General features: G+C 37.5%; 1 protein-coding gene across 1 annotated transcript; it reads left to right on the top strand.

Moving 5' to 3' along the window:
• The first annotated feature begins 3056 nt into the window (after positions 1–3056).
• LOC106799976 (olfactory receptor 7G1-like) lies at positions 3057–4032 on the top strand. Its single transcript, XM_014790467.2, is given in 2 exon segments — positions 3057–3992; positions 3994–4032. Coding segments are annotated over 2 exon segments (975 nt in total).
• Positions 4033–17056: the final 13024 nt, after the last annotated feature.

Below are 17056 nucleotides of genomic sequence, written 5' to 3'. Positions count from 1 at the left end.
GGATAATCCATGAGACCTATTTTCATACTGAGGTTTCCCTGACTTCCGGAAAGAACTACTGACTTTGAATCTCTGGGAGATTTGTGAGGGATATACATTCATTTTTACACTCAGAACTATATTTGAAATTTTCCCAAAGAAGGGCCTATTTATGTAAAAAAATTAAAAGAATTTTAAACAATCTTTACATTGGATGAGCATTTTTAATAAGTGCTCTGTGAAATTCTGATGATCTCTGAAATCTGAGATGCATGACTTCCATATAAAAGAATATGGAAAATATGTTTAGAATTAGGAAGATATTAGATGTTTCCTCAGTTTTGCTTTTTAATATAGCATATACTAAATAGTGCATCAAATCTATCTGTAGTTCTGAAAGAATAGTAGCATTATAAAAACATATATATCTATCAAAGTGTTAAAAATAGATCAATGCCTTCACCATAGAATCCACATAAGTGCTATTCCGCTTACACTACCCTCTCTGATTCCAGAGGCAAACACTATCTTAAATTCTGACCTTATTTTCTTTGAAGTTCTTCTTTTGGGTTGAATCCTATAAAATTGTCAGGTTTTGATTATATTTGCCCTATGAAACTGGCAACAGGATTTAAATATCATTGTCTTACCACTTCAATATATGTTCCTGTCCAATTTATAGTCTGCCTCTTTTCAAATTTGTTAAAACTTTGATCAAAATGTATACATTTTTTATCTTGATTGTTTTTTCTCATTATTGCACTTTTGAGATTTAATCATGTTATTGGGTGTAACAGTAACTATTTCCAATCCCGTATGTTTTTACATTATGTATGGTGACTTTTCAAAGTAGATATCTTGTCCAATATTGATGGAAATTTTGTTTGTTCTAGTTTTCTGCTGTTATGAATTAATCTGAATATTTGAATATTGTGATATATGTGTCTCTTGGTGGAAATGAGAGAGAGTCTTATACTTGCAATGGAATTGTTGGGGGTAAAGGAGTATGAATCTGCCTTTGGGTTGTTCCAAAGAATAATCCTAAGTGATTGAACCAATTACCCATGTATTAGAAGGTCCTGATGATCTATATCATCACCAGTACTTCAAGTGTATTGATAATCTAGTGGTTGCAAAAATTATTTCGTTAATTGGCACATCTCTTATTATTGTGTGATTAAGAGTCTTTCAGCATATTCGTGTCCCTTTCTTTTCAATATGTTTGTGGTATTTCTACATTTATTTATCTTTTTCTTATTAATTCATATGATTTCTTTGCATAATTTCAAACTGCAGTCCCCTGTTGTGAACAAAACTGTACATTGAAACTGTTGTGAAAAAATTAGAAAAGATGGTTATGAAAGTCTAATAAAGAAGTAACAGATCTGTCTGCATTGATCAGAGACAAAATTTTCACAGACAATAAATTAGAATATATTGTATAAATATACATAGTGAGAATTAAGATTCAGGAAACATTAATGACTCAGAAATACTCCTGAGACATTCCAATTTTGCAATAACTACAATATTTTTTAAATATATTATTTATATCCACACAAATAAACTATCTTTTCACACCTAAAATTGGTATCGAACTTTCCAATGTCGTTGATTAGATAGAGATCCCTTCATTCAGACCTAAAAATAGGACTGGAATCCAATTAGAGAAGAATGGTGCATCCATATTTGCAAGAATTTGAAATGGAGATGAGCAGGCACCGATGGATAAAGTAGAAGGTGAAAACATGGTCTCATAGGGTCAAGGAAGCAACCATTCTGAACTCCTTCCATCTAGAGTCTTGGTCTTTAAGAATTTCCACTGTCCTGGGATCTCAATGACAATAAAATTGCTTAGCTAATGAGAAGCTTTGGAAATTGAACCTCTAGGGATACAGAGACTGCAATCTGCCTGTTACCACCTCATTCAACAATCCTTCCCATGAAAAGAAGTAGCTTATCTGAGCCTCCTCCCATAGGTGATCCATCTTGCCCAGGTGCCCAGGTCTCACTCAATCCCTCTGCCCTTCCTGAGGACAGATATACGAGATGGAACATTCAGAGCAGATGCCAAGCATCATTCCACTATGATGCCATCCAGGTAACTTAAAGTCCCTTAGTCATTGTTTGGAAATGAGGACAGGTTCAGCCTGCAGAAGCTGTGAAGAAAGTACATACATCAAATGATTAGATGTAAGTCACCTATGGCCCTCCCACCTAGCTGTCTGTCATATTTTTTTGTCTGTGTGTGTGAGGAAGATCAACCCTGAGCTAACATCCATGCCAATCCTCCTCTTTTTGCTTAGGAAGACTGGCCCTGAGCTAACATCCGTGCCAATTTTCCTCCAGTGTATGTGGGACGCTGCCACAGCATGGCCTGACAAGCAGTGTGTTTGTGCATGCCTGGGATCCCGAGCCCAGGCTGCCAGCAGCGGAGCACACACACTTAACTGCTACGCCACGGGGCCGGCCCCTCTGTCATATTTTTTTCACATATTTTATTGTACTTTGCACCAATACTCAAGTACTCTCATTTACTAATTTCATACTCAATTTCTGCTAAGACCAGGACCATTTCTTCCTGAGTAGAAATATGCCTCTTCTAAAACAGGATAACTGTTTTAAAATTCTCTGACATTTACTTGCCATCTTGTGGTGAGAGGGCAACATGTTTGGTAAAGCTGACCTTATCTTCCCATTCCCAGTTCTTGACATACCTATGTATTATCTCTGTGGTCTCAGGGGATCCATACAGAATCTTCAAGCTGCTTCCCTTATCTATTTGTTTCTTTTTATAAAATTACCAAAGGTTTTAAATAATCAGAACAACATATTGTAATTAAAAAAAAAAGACCACCTGTTAACACTTTCCAGAATTGATTGTTAACACTCTGCTATGTCAACTTCAAGTTTTCTTTTTTAAAGAAACAGAATAATACACATACACACATCCTTTTTATTCCCCTCTTTCAATCTCCCTCCCTTCCAAAGACGTTTTTTGCCTCCTCCTACTGGTCTAGAAAACACACATTTGACTGTCTTATCACTCCAACTTGTCCATCAGATTCATCAACAATATGGATCCCAGGAATGAAACACATGCTTCAAATTTCCTTCTCATGGAAGTGACAGAGGATGCAGAACTGCAATCCCTCCTTTTCAGCCTTTTCCTGTCCATGTACATGGTCACTGTCCTTGGGAACCTATTCATCATCCTGGCCGTCAGCTCTGACTCTCGTCTGCACACACCCATGTATTTCTTTCTCTCCAATCTGTCTATTAATGACATCTGTCTAAGCACAACCACAATCCCAAAGATGCTGGTGAACATCCAAACACAGAATCAGAGCATCACTTATCCAGGCTGCCTTACACAGGTCTGCTTTGTGCTGGTATTTGCCAGTTTGGAAAGTTGTCTTCTTGCAGTAATGGCCTATGACCGCTATGTGGCCATTTGTCACCCACTGAGGTACACAGTCATCATGAGCTCCCACTTCTGTGTGCTGCTGATTCTACTCCCTCTGTTTATAATCATTATGGACGCCCTGCTCCACAGTCTGATGGTGTTGCGACTGTCCTTCTGCACAGACCTGGAAATCCCCCTCTTCTTCTGTGAAGTTGTTCAGCTCATCAAGCTTGCGTGTTCTGATACCCTCATCAATAACATCCTGATATATTTTGCAACTAGTGTATTTGGTGGTATTCCTGCGTGTGGAATCATTTTCTCTTATACTCAAATAGTCTCCTCTGTTTTGAGAATGCCATCAGTGGGTGGAAAGTATAAAGCTTTTTCCACCTGTGGGTCTCACCTCTTGGTTGTGTCCTTATTCTATGGGACGGGCTTTGGAGTTTACATTAGTTCTGCTCTCACTAACTCTTCTAGAAACACTGCAGTGATTTCAATGATGTACACTGTTGTCCCTCAAATGATGAACCCCTTCATCTATAGCTTGAGGAACAAGGACATGAAGGGAGCCTTGAGAAAACTCATCAGTAGGATACCTTCTCTTCTTTGATTGTGTCACCTGCTTTGGACTGGGGTTTCTAAAATGAGCCAAAGTGAGAGAAATACTGGGTGAGCCAGAATGTCTGATTCTTACATCATCAACTTCTTCTAAAATGACTAGATAATGTAATGGGTAAGTGAACTTTAACTTGGGGTGGAACCCTATCTTGCTGTTTCTGTAGCTTTGTGGTGTTTCAAAAATGAGTGCCATTCCCTAAGCTCAGTGTCTTTGGTGGGATCTTTAGTAGGTGACCTAAGGCAAAGTTTATGCTTATATTGTTGGGATGTAAGAAGAAAAAGAAAGGGAGATGTTGGTAGGTCAGCGGGAGGATCAAATAAATCTGTGGTCATAACAAAGACTCAATTGTGTATGATCTCATAGTTGGGGCCATGCGAATTGCACCCCAGAAACAAGTCTACTGTGAGACACGGCAGGAGCTGTTCTTTCATACTCCAATTTAGTAATTCCTGAGATCTGTCACTGGTCAACTGTATCTGTGCAGGGCAACATCAGCATCCACTACACACAGTTTTATCATCTATCAACCTGCTATAATGTGATTATTAGTGGTTAGAGATGATTGTGAGTTATTTGATCTTGACTAGTGAGGAAGTCATTGTTTCTTCTTAGAGAAAGTAACCCTGATTCTAACATGCAAAAATAATAGAGATAATTGTCTCTCATTACAAGGACATCAGAGGTAGAGAATGTAGAGGAAAATTCATTTACTTCTCCATGTGGTGTCTTTTTCCTGGGACTAATTTCCCTCATGGACCCAGATAGCTGCAACAGATGTAGACATCATAGCCAGACATGACGATGGGAGAAAGAAATCCAACTCCTCTTCCTTAGGTTTATTGACACTCTACATTGTGTGGAGTCATCCCCACATTGAATAGCTTTCAATCCTTTCACCAGGGATAGGATCACATGTGCCTTCTAAATTTCATTCCTGATGTGGGGCAAATGATTACTTCAAGAGTCATAGACTGACTACACGGAGTGTTCTTCTTGCTTGCAAGTCTACCTCCACAAGCATTGCAAACACTTAGGACAATGCCTGACACATAGTAAGTACTCAATAAAATTAACTATTATCATTGTGTTCCACACTTGCCTATATTCATACGTTTGTATTCCTACTGTTCTCATGGATTTTTACCACTTACTTCAGCAATTAGATTTTTTTTATGTCATATTTCTCAATGCCTTTCACTGGTCTTAGAAACATAATAAAACAAACAATGTTTAGGTAGGCAGAGCAAAGTTTGGTAATCTGCATCTGACATCTTATTTGCTTTGAAACCATCTCATTGGCTGATTTGTAAGAATATATCCAAATTTTCACTTTTCTCCTTGTCATCTGATCTTGCTGTGTTTCTTATTCATCTCTGGTGGAGTCCAAATGGAGTTCATACTTGAATAAAATTATTGGTATCACTAATGTCTTAGAACATTGTCTCCACTCAGGGTTCTCATGCAAAAATTTTGTTGTTGTTTTTGTTTATCGCAGTAACGTTGGTTTATAACACTGTATAAATTTCAGGTGTGCATCATTATACTTCTATTTATGCATAGATTACGTCATGTTCACCACCCAAATACTAATTACAACCCATCACCACACACATGTACTGAATTATCCCTTTCGCCCTCCTCCCTTCCCCTCTGGTAACCACCAATCCAATCTCTGTCTCTATGTGTTTGTTTGTTGTTGTCTACTACTTAATGAGGGAGATCATACGGTATTTGACTTTCTCCCTCTGACTTATTTCACTTTGCATAATACCCTCCATGTCCATCCATGTTGTCACAAATGGCTGGATTTCATCGTTTCTTATGGCTGAGTAGTATTCCATTGTGTATATATACCACAGCTTCTTTATCTATTCGTCCCTTGATGGGCACTTAGGTTGCTTCCAAGTCTTGGCTATTGTAAATAATGCTGCAATGAACACAGGGGTGCATGTATCTTTACGCATTGGTGTTTTCAAGTTCTTTGGATAAATACCCAGCACAAAAACAGACACACAGATCAATGGAATAGAATCAAAAGCCCAGAAATAAACCCACATATCTATGGACAGCTAATCTTCGACAAAGGAGCGAAGAACATGCAATGGAGAAAAGAAAGTCTCTTCAACAAATGGTGTTGGGAAACCGGATAGCTACATGCAAAAAAATGAAAGTAGACCCTTACCTTACACCATACACAAAAATTAACTCAAAATGGATTAAAGACTTGAATGTAAGACCTGAAACTATGAAACTTCTAGAAGAAAACATAGGCAGTACGCTCTTCGACATCAGTCTTAGCAACATATTTTCAAGCACCATGTCTGACCGGGCAAAACTTTTTAATGTGTCTTTGTGAAGCAAGTTATTCTGTGGAGAACTACTTTACTGTGAGCAGGAGTTGTTGAGTGCAGAACAAGAGAGGAGAAAGAGAAGTTAGCAAAATTAGATAGATCACATTTCTCATAATCACAATACTTCAAAGAATGATCTCTCTGGCTGTGGGGTGAAATAGTGCAGGTCTCAAAGGAGAACAGAGTTGCTGGAGATCCTTGCGTTCTGGTCATCACTGGAGGTCGAGGAGGATGTTTTATTTTCAGCACCACATCCGGGATACAGCTTTGCCTGGGAATCATGGTACCTCCTAGTGCAGAGCTTCCTGCATTGATGTTCATAGAGTACCTGCAGAGTTGAATGACCTGGGGCCTTTGCACATACGACAGGTTGCCAACCTCACTGAAGAACTACTGTCTTTGAATCTCTATGGAGACATGTGAGAAATGGCCTCTTCAAAAAGCACCCTGTGAGATTCTGATGACCTCTGAAGTCTGAAGTGTATGAATTCAATATTAAATGAATATAGGAGAATGTATTTAGAATTAAGAAAGTGGGAGGCCTTTCCTCAATTCTGTTTTTAATATAACATATACTAAGTACCACATAGAATCTACCTGTAACTCTGAAAGAATAGGTGTCAAGGGTGTAAAAATAGAGCAATGCCATCATCATAGAACTCACCTGAAGCGTCTCTCACTCACGTCCATCTACCCCTTCAAGTGACAAACAGTATCCTGAATTCTGTACTTATCATTGTCTTTGAAGTTCTTCTTTTAGGTTGAATTTTATGAAATTTCCAGTATTTTATCATAGTTGCCCTATGAAACAGGTAATAGGTTTAAAACTCATTGACTTATCACCCCGGTGTGTATTCCTGTCCAATTTATAAATTTGTCTGTTTTCTAATTTGTTAAATCTTAGTGTACACATTTTGCAGCCTGATTGTTTTCTTCTTTCTTGAACTTTTGGGATTCAATCACGTCATTTGTAGTAGCAGTAAGTAATTCATTTCCAATACTCTGGACTCTTTACATTATTTATAATATCTTTTCAAAATAGATGTCCCTTCTGATACTGATGGAAATTTTGCATTTTTGTAACCAGTTTTCTGGTGTTATGAATAAACCTGTTTGAATAATCTCTTATATATCTCTTGGTGGAAATGAGAGAGTGTTTTATAATTGGGATGGAAATATTGGGTATAAGAGATTACCTTTTCTCTTTGAGTAGTTCCAAAGAGTTTTCCTAAGTCATTGAACATATCTAGACATACACTCGAAAGTCCTGGTGATCCATATCATCACCAAGACGTTTTCAAGTATACCGATAATCTAATGGGTGTAAAAAATATTTCACTAATTGCTATGCCTCTTATTATTATATGGTTGATAGTCTTTTCATATATTTATCTTATACTCTGTTAAATATCTGATTCTGGTACTTCTATTGAGCTGTTCACCTTTTTCTTATTGATTCATTTCTTAATATGACTTCTTTATATTATCAGAATATCATTCCTAGTGATAAGCACATAAATTTTCTTTTTGAGTGTGTGTCTTGTTTTTGGATATCTTTTATTTTATTTATTTTTTTTTTGGATGAACACAAGTGCTTAATTTTAATGTAGTTGAATTTAACCTTGCTTTCCATAATGGCTTGTACTCAATAGATCTTGTTTATGAAACTAACAGTTAGTTCAATTTGAAGGATTTACTGTTTTGGCTTTTACATATGAAACAATACCCTTCCTGGGATTTAGTTTTGCCTTCGGTGTGAGGCAGGGATCCAGATTCATTTTTATGTCTGTGCACAAACTATCCATTTATGTGTTGGTCTCTTGCTAGGCTCTATTTGCTGATCAATAAGTCTTATATTTACCTCTGTACCAATATAAGAGGTCTTATTTATATTGTGAATGTCATTTTGCCCCAAAATTTCATACTTAAAATCATAAAATTTGGAAATTTTATGTTATATATATTTTACCACAATAAAAAAATTAGACTAAACATATAATAAGCATTTTAGTCCCTTCATAGAATGTCACTATCAACTTTTCCCAATCTCAAAGTACTGGTTTTGATATATTTTCCCTACATTATGGACAATTTGTTGAAATTATGGTCAATGGTGATCCATATTGTTACAGTAAACTGTGAGTTATCAGGGAAGCCATTAAATTGTATTACAACGTATCCTGTGATTGTAATTGACAGACATTGGGACTTCTTTGTTACCACAATTAACTAATTTCTGCCTGAGTGGTGTCAGCTAACTTTTAGCTATACTAAGAAATTACGACCTTCTGTGGGTACTGGCTGCAGTCTCCTGCATGGTGGCACACACTAGCTGTGGACACTTGCATGGTGGTGGGGATCAGGGCCATTGGCAGGGGTCAGTTGTGGGCACACTCATGCAACTAGGGTCCGGTGACAGGCATTGAGTCACTCTGCCTGCTTATGCAACAGCTGTGGTGTCTGGAGCTGGTAGTATGCATTTGTACCACTACAGGGATAGTCATGGGTATACATGGGGGTGGGAGCCAGTGACACGAAAAAGGTTAGCTGCATGCAAATGTGCAGCTGTGGGAGCTGGGGCCATCTGCAAGTGCGTGCTCAGTGGTATACTGGGTTCCAGGATCAAGTCACCATGGTGATGGTGATGGGGTGAGACTCAAGCTGTTGGAGTCTTTGAAAACAAAGACCTACAGGACACTTAATGATGAATGCTGTGGGGAATCTGTAGCAGCTGAGCCAGCTGTTGATTTCCTCTGTGGTGAAAGCTTCCAGCGTCCTCTGTGGAGCAGGCCACTGGGGTCTGCAATAGTGAACACTGCATAAGAAAAATATAGTATATACATACGATGGAGTATTATTTAGCCTTAAAAAGGAAGGACATTCTCAGACATTCTACAACATGGATCAAGCTTGAGGACATCATGCTAAGTGAAAAAGCCAGTTATAAAAAAGCAAATACTGAATGATTCCGTTTATATGAGGTACTTAGAGTAGTCAAATTTAGAAAGCAAAACATTGAATGGTGGTCACCACGGGAGGGGTAGGCAGGGGATTTGGGCCTTCTTTAAATGACATAGAGTTTTATTTTTGCCAGGTGAAGAGATTTCTGGAGACTGGTTGCACAACAATGAGAAGTATTAACATTAATGAACTATATACTTAAAAATGGTTAAGATGGGGGCTGGCCCAGCGGTGCAAGCAGTTAAGTGTGCATGCTCCACTGCGGAGACCCAGGGTTCGCCGGTTTGGATCACAGTCGAACACTGACGCACTGCTTGTCGAGCCATGCTGTGATGGCGTCCCATATAAAGTAGAGGAAGTTGGGCACAATGTTAGCTCAGGTCCAGTCTTCCTCAGAAAAAAGAGGAGGATTGGCATGAGATGTTAGCTCTGGGCTGATCTTCCTCACACACACAAAAAAATGGTTAAGAAGGTAAATTTTGTATTTATGTTACTGTTCAATCCATAGTCCCCTAAAGTGAAGAAAACTGTATATTGAAACTATTGTGATGAAATTAGAGATGACTGTGAAAAGCTAAAAAGGGAGTAACAGATCTGTCTGTATTGATCAGAGACAGAGTTGCCACAGAGAACAGATAATAATGTATTGTATCAAATGTACACAGTGATGATACACAGTGACTCCAGAGTGTTTGCATTTTTTTTATTGAGATCATAATGGTCTAAGATTGTGTAATTTCAGATGCATGTTATTCTTTATCAGTTTCTGTATAGAGTGCATCGTGCTCACCACCAATAGTCTAATTCTTATCCGTCACCAAACATACTTTCACCTTTACCCATTTCACCCACCCCCAACCCCTTCTCCTCTGGTAACCACTAAGCTGTTCTCTTTATCCATGTGTTTGTTTATCTTCCACATATGAATGAGATAATGCAGTGTTTGTCATTCTCTGTGTGGCTTATTTCGCTTAACATCATACTCAAGGTCCATCTGTGTTGCTGCAAATGGGATGATTTTGTCTTCTTTTCTAGCTGAGTAGTATTTCATTTTATATATAGTCCACATCTTTTTTATCCATTCATCAGTTGATGGGCGCTTGGATTGCTTCCACTACTTGTCTATTGTGAATAATGCTACAAACAACATATGAGGGTAGTTAATTGTCTTTGAATAGTTGATTTCATGTTCTTTGGATAAGTACCCAGTAGTGGGATAGCTGGATAGTATGGTATTTCTATTTTGATTTTTTGAGAAATCTCCATACTGTTTTACATGGTGGCTGCACCAGTTTGCATTCCCACCAGCACTGTGTGAGGGTTCCTTTTTCTCCATATCCTCTCCAACATTATTATTTCCTGTCTTGTTAATTGTAGCCAGTCTGACAGGTAGCTCACTCTGTCAGGATGCTCTGCATCTCACCCTGTTATATCATCTTGACATTTGACCCTTTTATCTCTATCTCTGTCATTTTGTCTATCTATCTATCTATCTATCTATCTATCTATCTATCTATCTATCTATCTATCTCTATCATCTATCATCAGTCTATCTATCTATCCATTTTCTATCTATCCTTTTTGTCTATTTTAACAGTTTTGATATAAAATCTACTTTTTTATGATATTAGCTCTGTAACTATTTGCGTGGAGTATATTTTCTGTCCTATCATTTATAATTTATTTCTGTTTATGGATCTATAATGAGTCTCTTGTAACCATCAAATATTGATGCGTTTCTTTTCTCTCTCTTCCATACTCTGCCTTTTGATTAGAGAGTTTAATTCATTTACCTTTACTTATTGATAAGGTGATATTAATTCTTTCATTTAAATATTTATTTTCTGTATGTATAACACTTGCTTTTCGTTCTTCATTTCCTCCATTACTGCCTTATATTCTGTCTACTTGATTTTTTTGGTGAATATTTTGGATTTCATTTTCACGGCCTTTTTAAAATATATCCAGATAATTGTCTTTGTGGTTACCATGGAAATTAAGTTTAAAATGCCAAATTTATAACATTCTAGTTTGAATTCATACTACTTTTACTTTAACAGCATGCACAACCCCTGATCTTATATGTCTCTGCCCTGTCTCCTTTATGTTGATACTGTCACAAATTGTATCTTTATACATTGTTGCCAATTGTGTAGATTTAAAATTTTTATATTTGTTTTTTAACTCCAGTAGGAAATAAAAAGTGGAGTCGTAAATCAATAATAAAATACCAGCTCTATTATCTTCCTACGCAATTATCTTTACCAGAAAACTTTATTTTTTCATACAGCATTGAACTACTGTCTAGTGTATTTTCATTTCAACCTGAAGGAATCCCTTAGTTATTTCAGTAGAGCAGGCTGGTGTTAGTGAACTCTTTCAGGTCTGTTTATCTGAGGACGTTTTATTTCTCCACCATTTTTGGAAGGAAAACTTTGGCAGATATAATAATCTTGGTTGACATTTTCTTTTCAGCACTTTATGTTATCTCAATATCCTCTGGCCTTTGTGTTTCTGATGAGAAATTGGTTGTTAATCTTATTGAGCATCTCTTGTATATGGAGAGATGATTTTATCTTAAGTTCTTGAATGTGATGAACTCCTTTCAGGAGTTCCATTTGGTTTTGTGAGTTTAATGATAATGTGTCTTAGTTTTAGTATCTTTGAGTTACGCTCTTTGGAGTGCATTGAGTTTCGTAGTTTTGTAGGTTCATGTCTTTCACCATATTTGGGAAGTTTTGACCTTTATGCCTTCAAATATTCTTTCCATCTCTTTCTCTTTCTCTCCTCCTTCTGGGACTCCCATAATGTGTATTTTTTTCAGTTGACAGTGTCCTATAGGTCCCTTAGGATATACTCACTTTCCGTCATTCTTTTTCTTTCTGCTCCTTTGACTCAATATTGTAATGTGACAGCGCTGCATATCAGAATCTCCTCCAGAGTTTTGCTTTTAAAAAAATTGTTGAAGGTAGAAGTAGTCTATTCGTTTAGTGACTTTCCCAAAATATATTTATAAAGACAGTAACTATTTTTGTATGTGGTCATTGAAAACAAAGTTCTTTAACTTTGTTCACCTAGTGCTTGAATAGATTTCCTTGAATTGCAGGAGCGATACAAACAAAGAACCAAAGAAACACCACCCCTCTCTCAGTCTTTACAGATTGGATCTGTGCTGCATTACTCTTCCAACACTTACCCAAGTTTGCACTGAGCATAGAGATCAATATGAAAGTTTAGGATCTTCTCTGGTCTTTTCTGAGTATATGTCTTGCCATGGGCATGTATGTAGCTTTCTAAATTCTCCTTTATTTAGGCTCAAAAATATAGTTTATTATATGGATATATAGCCAAGTAATACTTGGCTACTTTCAAATGTCCTAATTTCCTAAAGTAAATTTCCCCTGTTTTGCACTGGGTCTTAGCTGGTCTATTTTAAGCTTTGACTTTTATCTTTTAATATAATCATATGTGGGCCGTTAGTTTGTTTTGTGAAGTTTTTTGAACAATATCCTTCCTTTTGCAGTCTGAGTTCTGAGTTAGGCAAAGAAAAGATGAGTGCCTTTTGTCAGTCCTTCAGTTAGCTCCCAGACAGGTAAGAACAGACATACAGAATGGTTTGAGAAAAGGTGTACTCTCCTTTCTCTGAATCCATGGGCCAGGGTCTCATACTGAGACCACAGGTGGTGACCATTTTAAGACTAATACTACTGCCATGTCAGGGAGGGAGTGGGGCAAGGACAAGTAAAAATACCACAAAACTTTTCTACCAGTTTGAAGTTGCTTTTTTCTTGATTCAGCACTCCCTTTGTTACTGTAAATTTTTACTGTTTTCCACAGTTTGGACAAAGTTAGTTCTGACAGTTTCTGCTTGTTTTACAATGTTTATTTGAGAGGATAAGACTAAGCTGCCTAATCTGACTTTTTCCCATTTTGCTGGCAAAATGCCATGGATTCTTCCATGCACAGTCCATTTTGATTATAGGGACTATATAACACACTGCTGAATCTAATACGTAGAAACAGAATGCAATGAGCCTTACATAGATTTTGTCCTTAGAATATGCTTTATAGGGTATATTTTCTATATTATCGCTTGCATTTTATAAGATGTATATATCTATATGCTAAACTATATTTTTGAGCCTAAATATCATTTCAGTCTTTCTTACATTGTTGTTATAAAGGGTGCCTTTGAATGTAACTTACAAAAGAAGACTAGAATACAATTACTGAAGGAAATTTTGTCCATATGTGAAAGGCACTTGAAATGGATGTGAGTAGAAATATGTGGATGGAAGATGACTGCATACCTTTGGCCTCCCAGGATGCGGGAATTTAAGTTCTTCCTTCTCTGAATTTTTAAGGGTTTTCACTGCTCTGGGATCAGAACGATAGCACAAGAGTTTGACTAGTGAGAGACTGTGGATACTGAACCCCCAAGGGCCACAGAGACTGTGGCCACCCTACTCAATAGCCATGCTGAGGTCACTAGGCAGCATACCAGAGCCTCTTCCGAGGGACCATCATTTTTGCAGAACAGGCCAGCGCTTCGCTCTATGTTTCCATGCTCCCTGAGAACAGGGATTCCGTTCATCTCCTTCAATATCAAGGGAAAAATGAATGCCATTCTTTAGGGTTGGCACCCAGGTCATCTGAAGTTCCCTAGTCTGTTTTTCGAATAGGGATAGGTATTTATCTACCAGTCCTTCTGGGGTTGAGTGGGATCAAAATGACTTGATTTTATTCATCTGTGAAGTATCTGCCTAATTGTCCATCATCTGACGTAGTTTCTTTTACCTTTGCAACAATACTAATCAATATGCTCATCTTATATTCTGACCCTAAAGTTCTAGAGTCTTTTCCTATCCTCAGCAGAAACCTTCCCTTGTACAATTTTGTGATATGTTCTAGATTTCTCTGAATTATTCCTTAATTTCTGGTCAGGGGATGAAGATGGATGGTCATCTTATATTTATCCTCCCATGTCAGGTTCTTTATATGCCTTCGTAGGGATGACCCTTGATCTTAACCCTGGTACTTGTCTATGAGGACCTAAGGAGAAGAAATGGAGGACTAGGCAAACACAATATGCTATATCCACAGAATGAATATCTCTTTAGTAATCTGTGAAATCTTTTAAAAGGCAGAGTAACAGAGAATATCAGGACAAGTACCCACATATGTGTTTCTAGAATTAATAAATTCTGACATTAGCCATATTATTTCTCTCCTTAAAGTAGCAAAATTGTGTGTATAGAAACAATATTCATTTTTATTTTCCTCCATTTCTGTCTTCCATTCCTAGAGGCCACTACAGTCTTCAATTTGTTGAGTCCCTTGGGGACTCAACACACATATGGGGGCCGGCCCCATGGCGTAGTGGTTAAGTGCACATGCTCCGCTGCTGGAGGCCCAGGTTCAGACCTCTGGCGCGCACCGACGCACCGCTTTTCAGGCCATGCTGTGGCGGCGTCCCACATAAAGTGGAGGAAGACGGACAAGGATGTGAGCTCAGGGTCAGTCTTCCTCAGCAAAAAGAGGAGGATTGGCATGGATGTTAGCTCAGGGCTGATCTTCCACACACACACACACACACACACAAAAATAAATAAATAAATAAAAAACACATATATGTGTGTATGTGTGTGCATGTTTGCATATGTGTATATTTCTGTCACAATGAAAATGCTCATTCCTTTAAGAAGAAATAAATTGTGATGTTTTAACATATGGGAATATAGCAAAGGAGTGGAATTTAATGAGCAAGATTGGAAAATACCAAGGCTTACTCCTCCCTCTACTTCTATACAAGAGCGAGATTTACAGTGGGAGTTTCATCACATAAATTCTTTCCTGAAACTTGCGTTTACCTTACCAGGATTGTTCTTTCTTTCTCTCTTCTTCTTTCATCTTATCTCATACCTTACTTTCCTCCTTGTAATGAACTCTGCCATTTGTGCAGTCAAGGTCATGCCATAAATAAATCACTATATGTGATATTAAGAAAGTCCCATATGTCAAGCACTGTGCTTGGTGACATTGTCTATTTATTTCTCATCCTTGTCATATCCCCTATAAGGTTTCATGATTATTCTCACAATACAAATGTGGATCTGGAGACTTCTCACATAATTGTCAAGATCTCCTTGTTCCTGAAGGACCTGCTGGAACCTGCAATAAACTCAGGTGTATCTGAGTCCAAATTTGCACCAAATGATCAATTCTGATATAGTTAGTTGTTTTCATGACTCCATGCCTGGCTCATACATTATCATTAGGGGAGCAGAGTTTTTATATTGCTATTCATATTTAAACATTAAGATCCTAATGAGCAACTTTACCATAATCGAATATGGTAAAGTTGCAGGATACAAAATCAACATACAAAAATCAGTTGCATTTCTGTACACTAACAACGAAGTAGCAGAAAGAGAAATTAAGAATACCATCCCATTTACAATTGCAAGAAAAAGAATAAAATACGTAGGAATAAACTTAACCAAAGAGGTGAAAGATCTGTACACCGAAAACTATAAAACATTGCTGAAAGAAATTGAAGAAGACACAAAGAAATGGAAAGATATTCCGTGCTCTTGGATTGGAAGAATTAACATAGTTAAGATGTCCATACTTCCTAAAGCCATCTATAGATTCAATGCAATCCCTATCAAAGTTCCAACAACATTTTTCACAGAAATAGAACAAAGAATCCTAAAATTCATATGGAACAACAAAAGACCCCGAATAGCTAAAGGAATCCTGAGAAAAAAGAACAAAGCTGGAGGTATCACACTCCCTGATTTCAAAATATACTACAAAGCTATAGTAACCAAAACAGCATGGTACTGGCACAAAAACAGACACACAGATCAATGGAATAGAATCCAAAGCCCAGAAATAAACCCACACATCTATGGACAGCTAATCTTTGACAAAGGAGCCAAGAACATACAATGGGGAAAAGAAAGTCTCTTCAACAAATGGTGTTGGGAAAACTGGATAGCCATATGCAAAAAAATGAAAGTAGATCCTTACCTTACACCATACACAAAAATTAACTCCAAATGGATTAAAGACTTGAATGTAAGACCTGAAACTGTGAAAGTTCTAGAAGAAAACATAGGCAGTACACTCTTCCACATCGGTCTTAGCAACATCTTTTCAAACACCACATCTGACCGGGCAAGAGAAACAATAGAAAAAATAAACAAATGGGACTACATCAAATTAAAAAGCTTCTGCACAGCAAAGGAAACCATCAACAAAACGAAAAGACAACCTAACAATTGGGAGAAGATATTTGCAAACCATACATCTGATAAGGGCTTAATCTCCAAAATATATAAAGAACTCATGCATCTCAACAACAAAAACTACCAACCCAATTAAAAATGGGCAAAAGACCTGAACAGACATTTCTCCAAAGAAGATATACAGATGGCCAACAGACACATGAAAAGATGTTCAAAATCACTATCAGGGAAATGCAAATCAAAACTACAATGAGATATCACCTCACGCCCGTCAGAATGGCTATAATTAACAAGACAGGAAACAACATGTGTTGGAGAGGATGTGGAGAGAACGGAACTCTCATACACTGCTGGTGGGAGTGCAAACTGGTGCAGCCACTATGGAAAACAGTATGGAGATTCCTCAAAAAATCAACGATAGAACTACCATATGATCCAGCTATTCCACTGTTGGGTATTTATCCAAAGAACTTGAAAACACCAATTT

The sequence above is a fragment of the Ceratotherium simum genome, chromosome 39, assembly GCF_057802395.1.
Source record: "Ceratotherium simum simum isolate JZ-2026a chromosome 39, ASM5780239v1, whole genome shotgun sequence".
In the NCBI taxonomy this organism is placed as follows: Eukaryota; Metazoa; Chordata; class Mammalia; order Perissodactyla; family Rhinocerotidae; genus Ceratotherium; species Ceratotherium simum.
The sequence above is the reverse complement of the archived record's forward strand: the minus strand, read 5'-3'. Positions and strand labels throughout refer to the sequence as shown.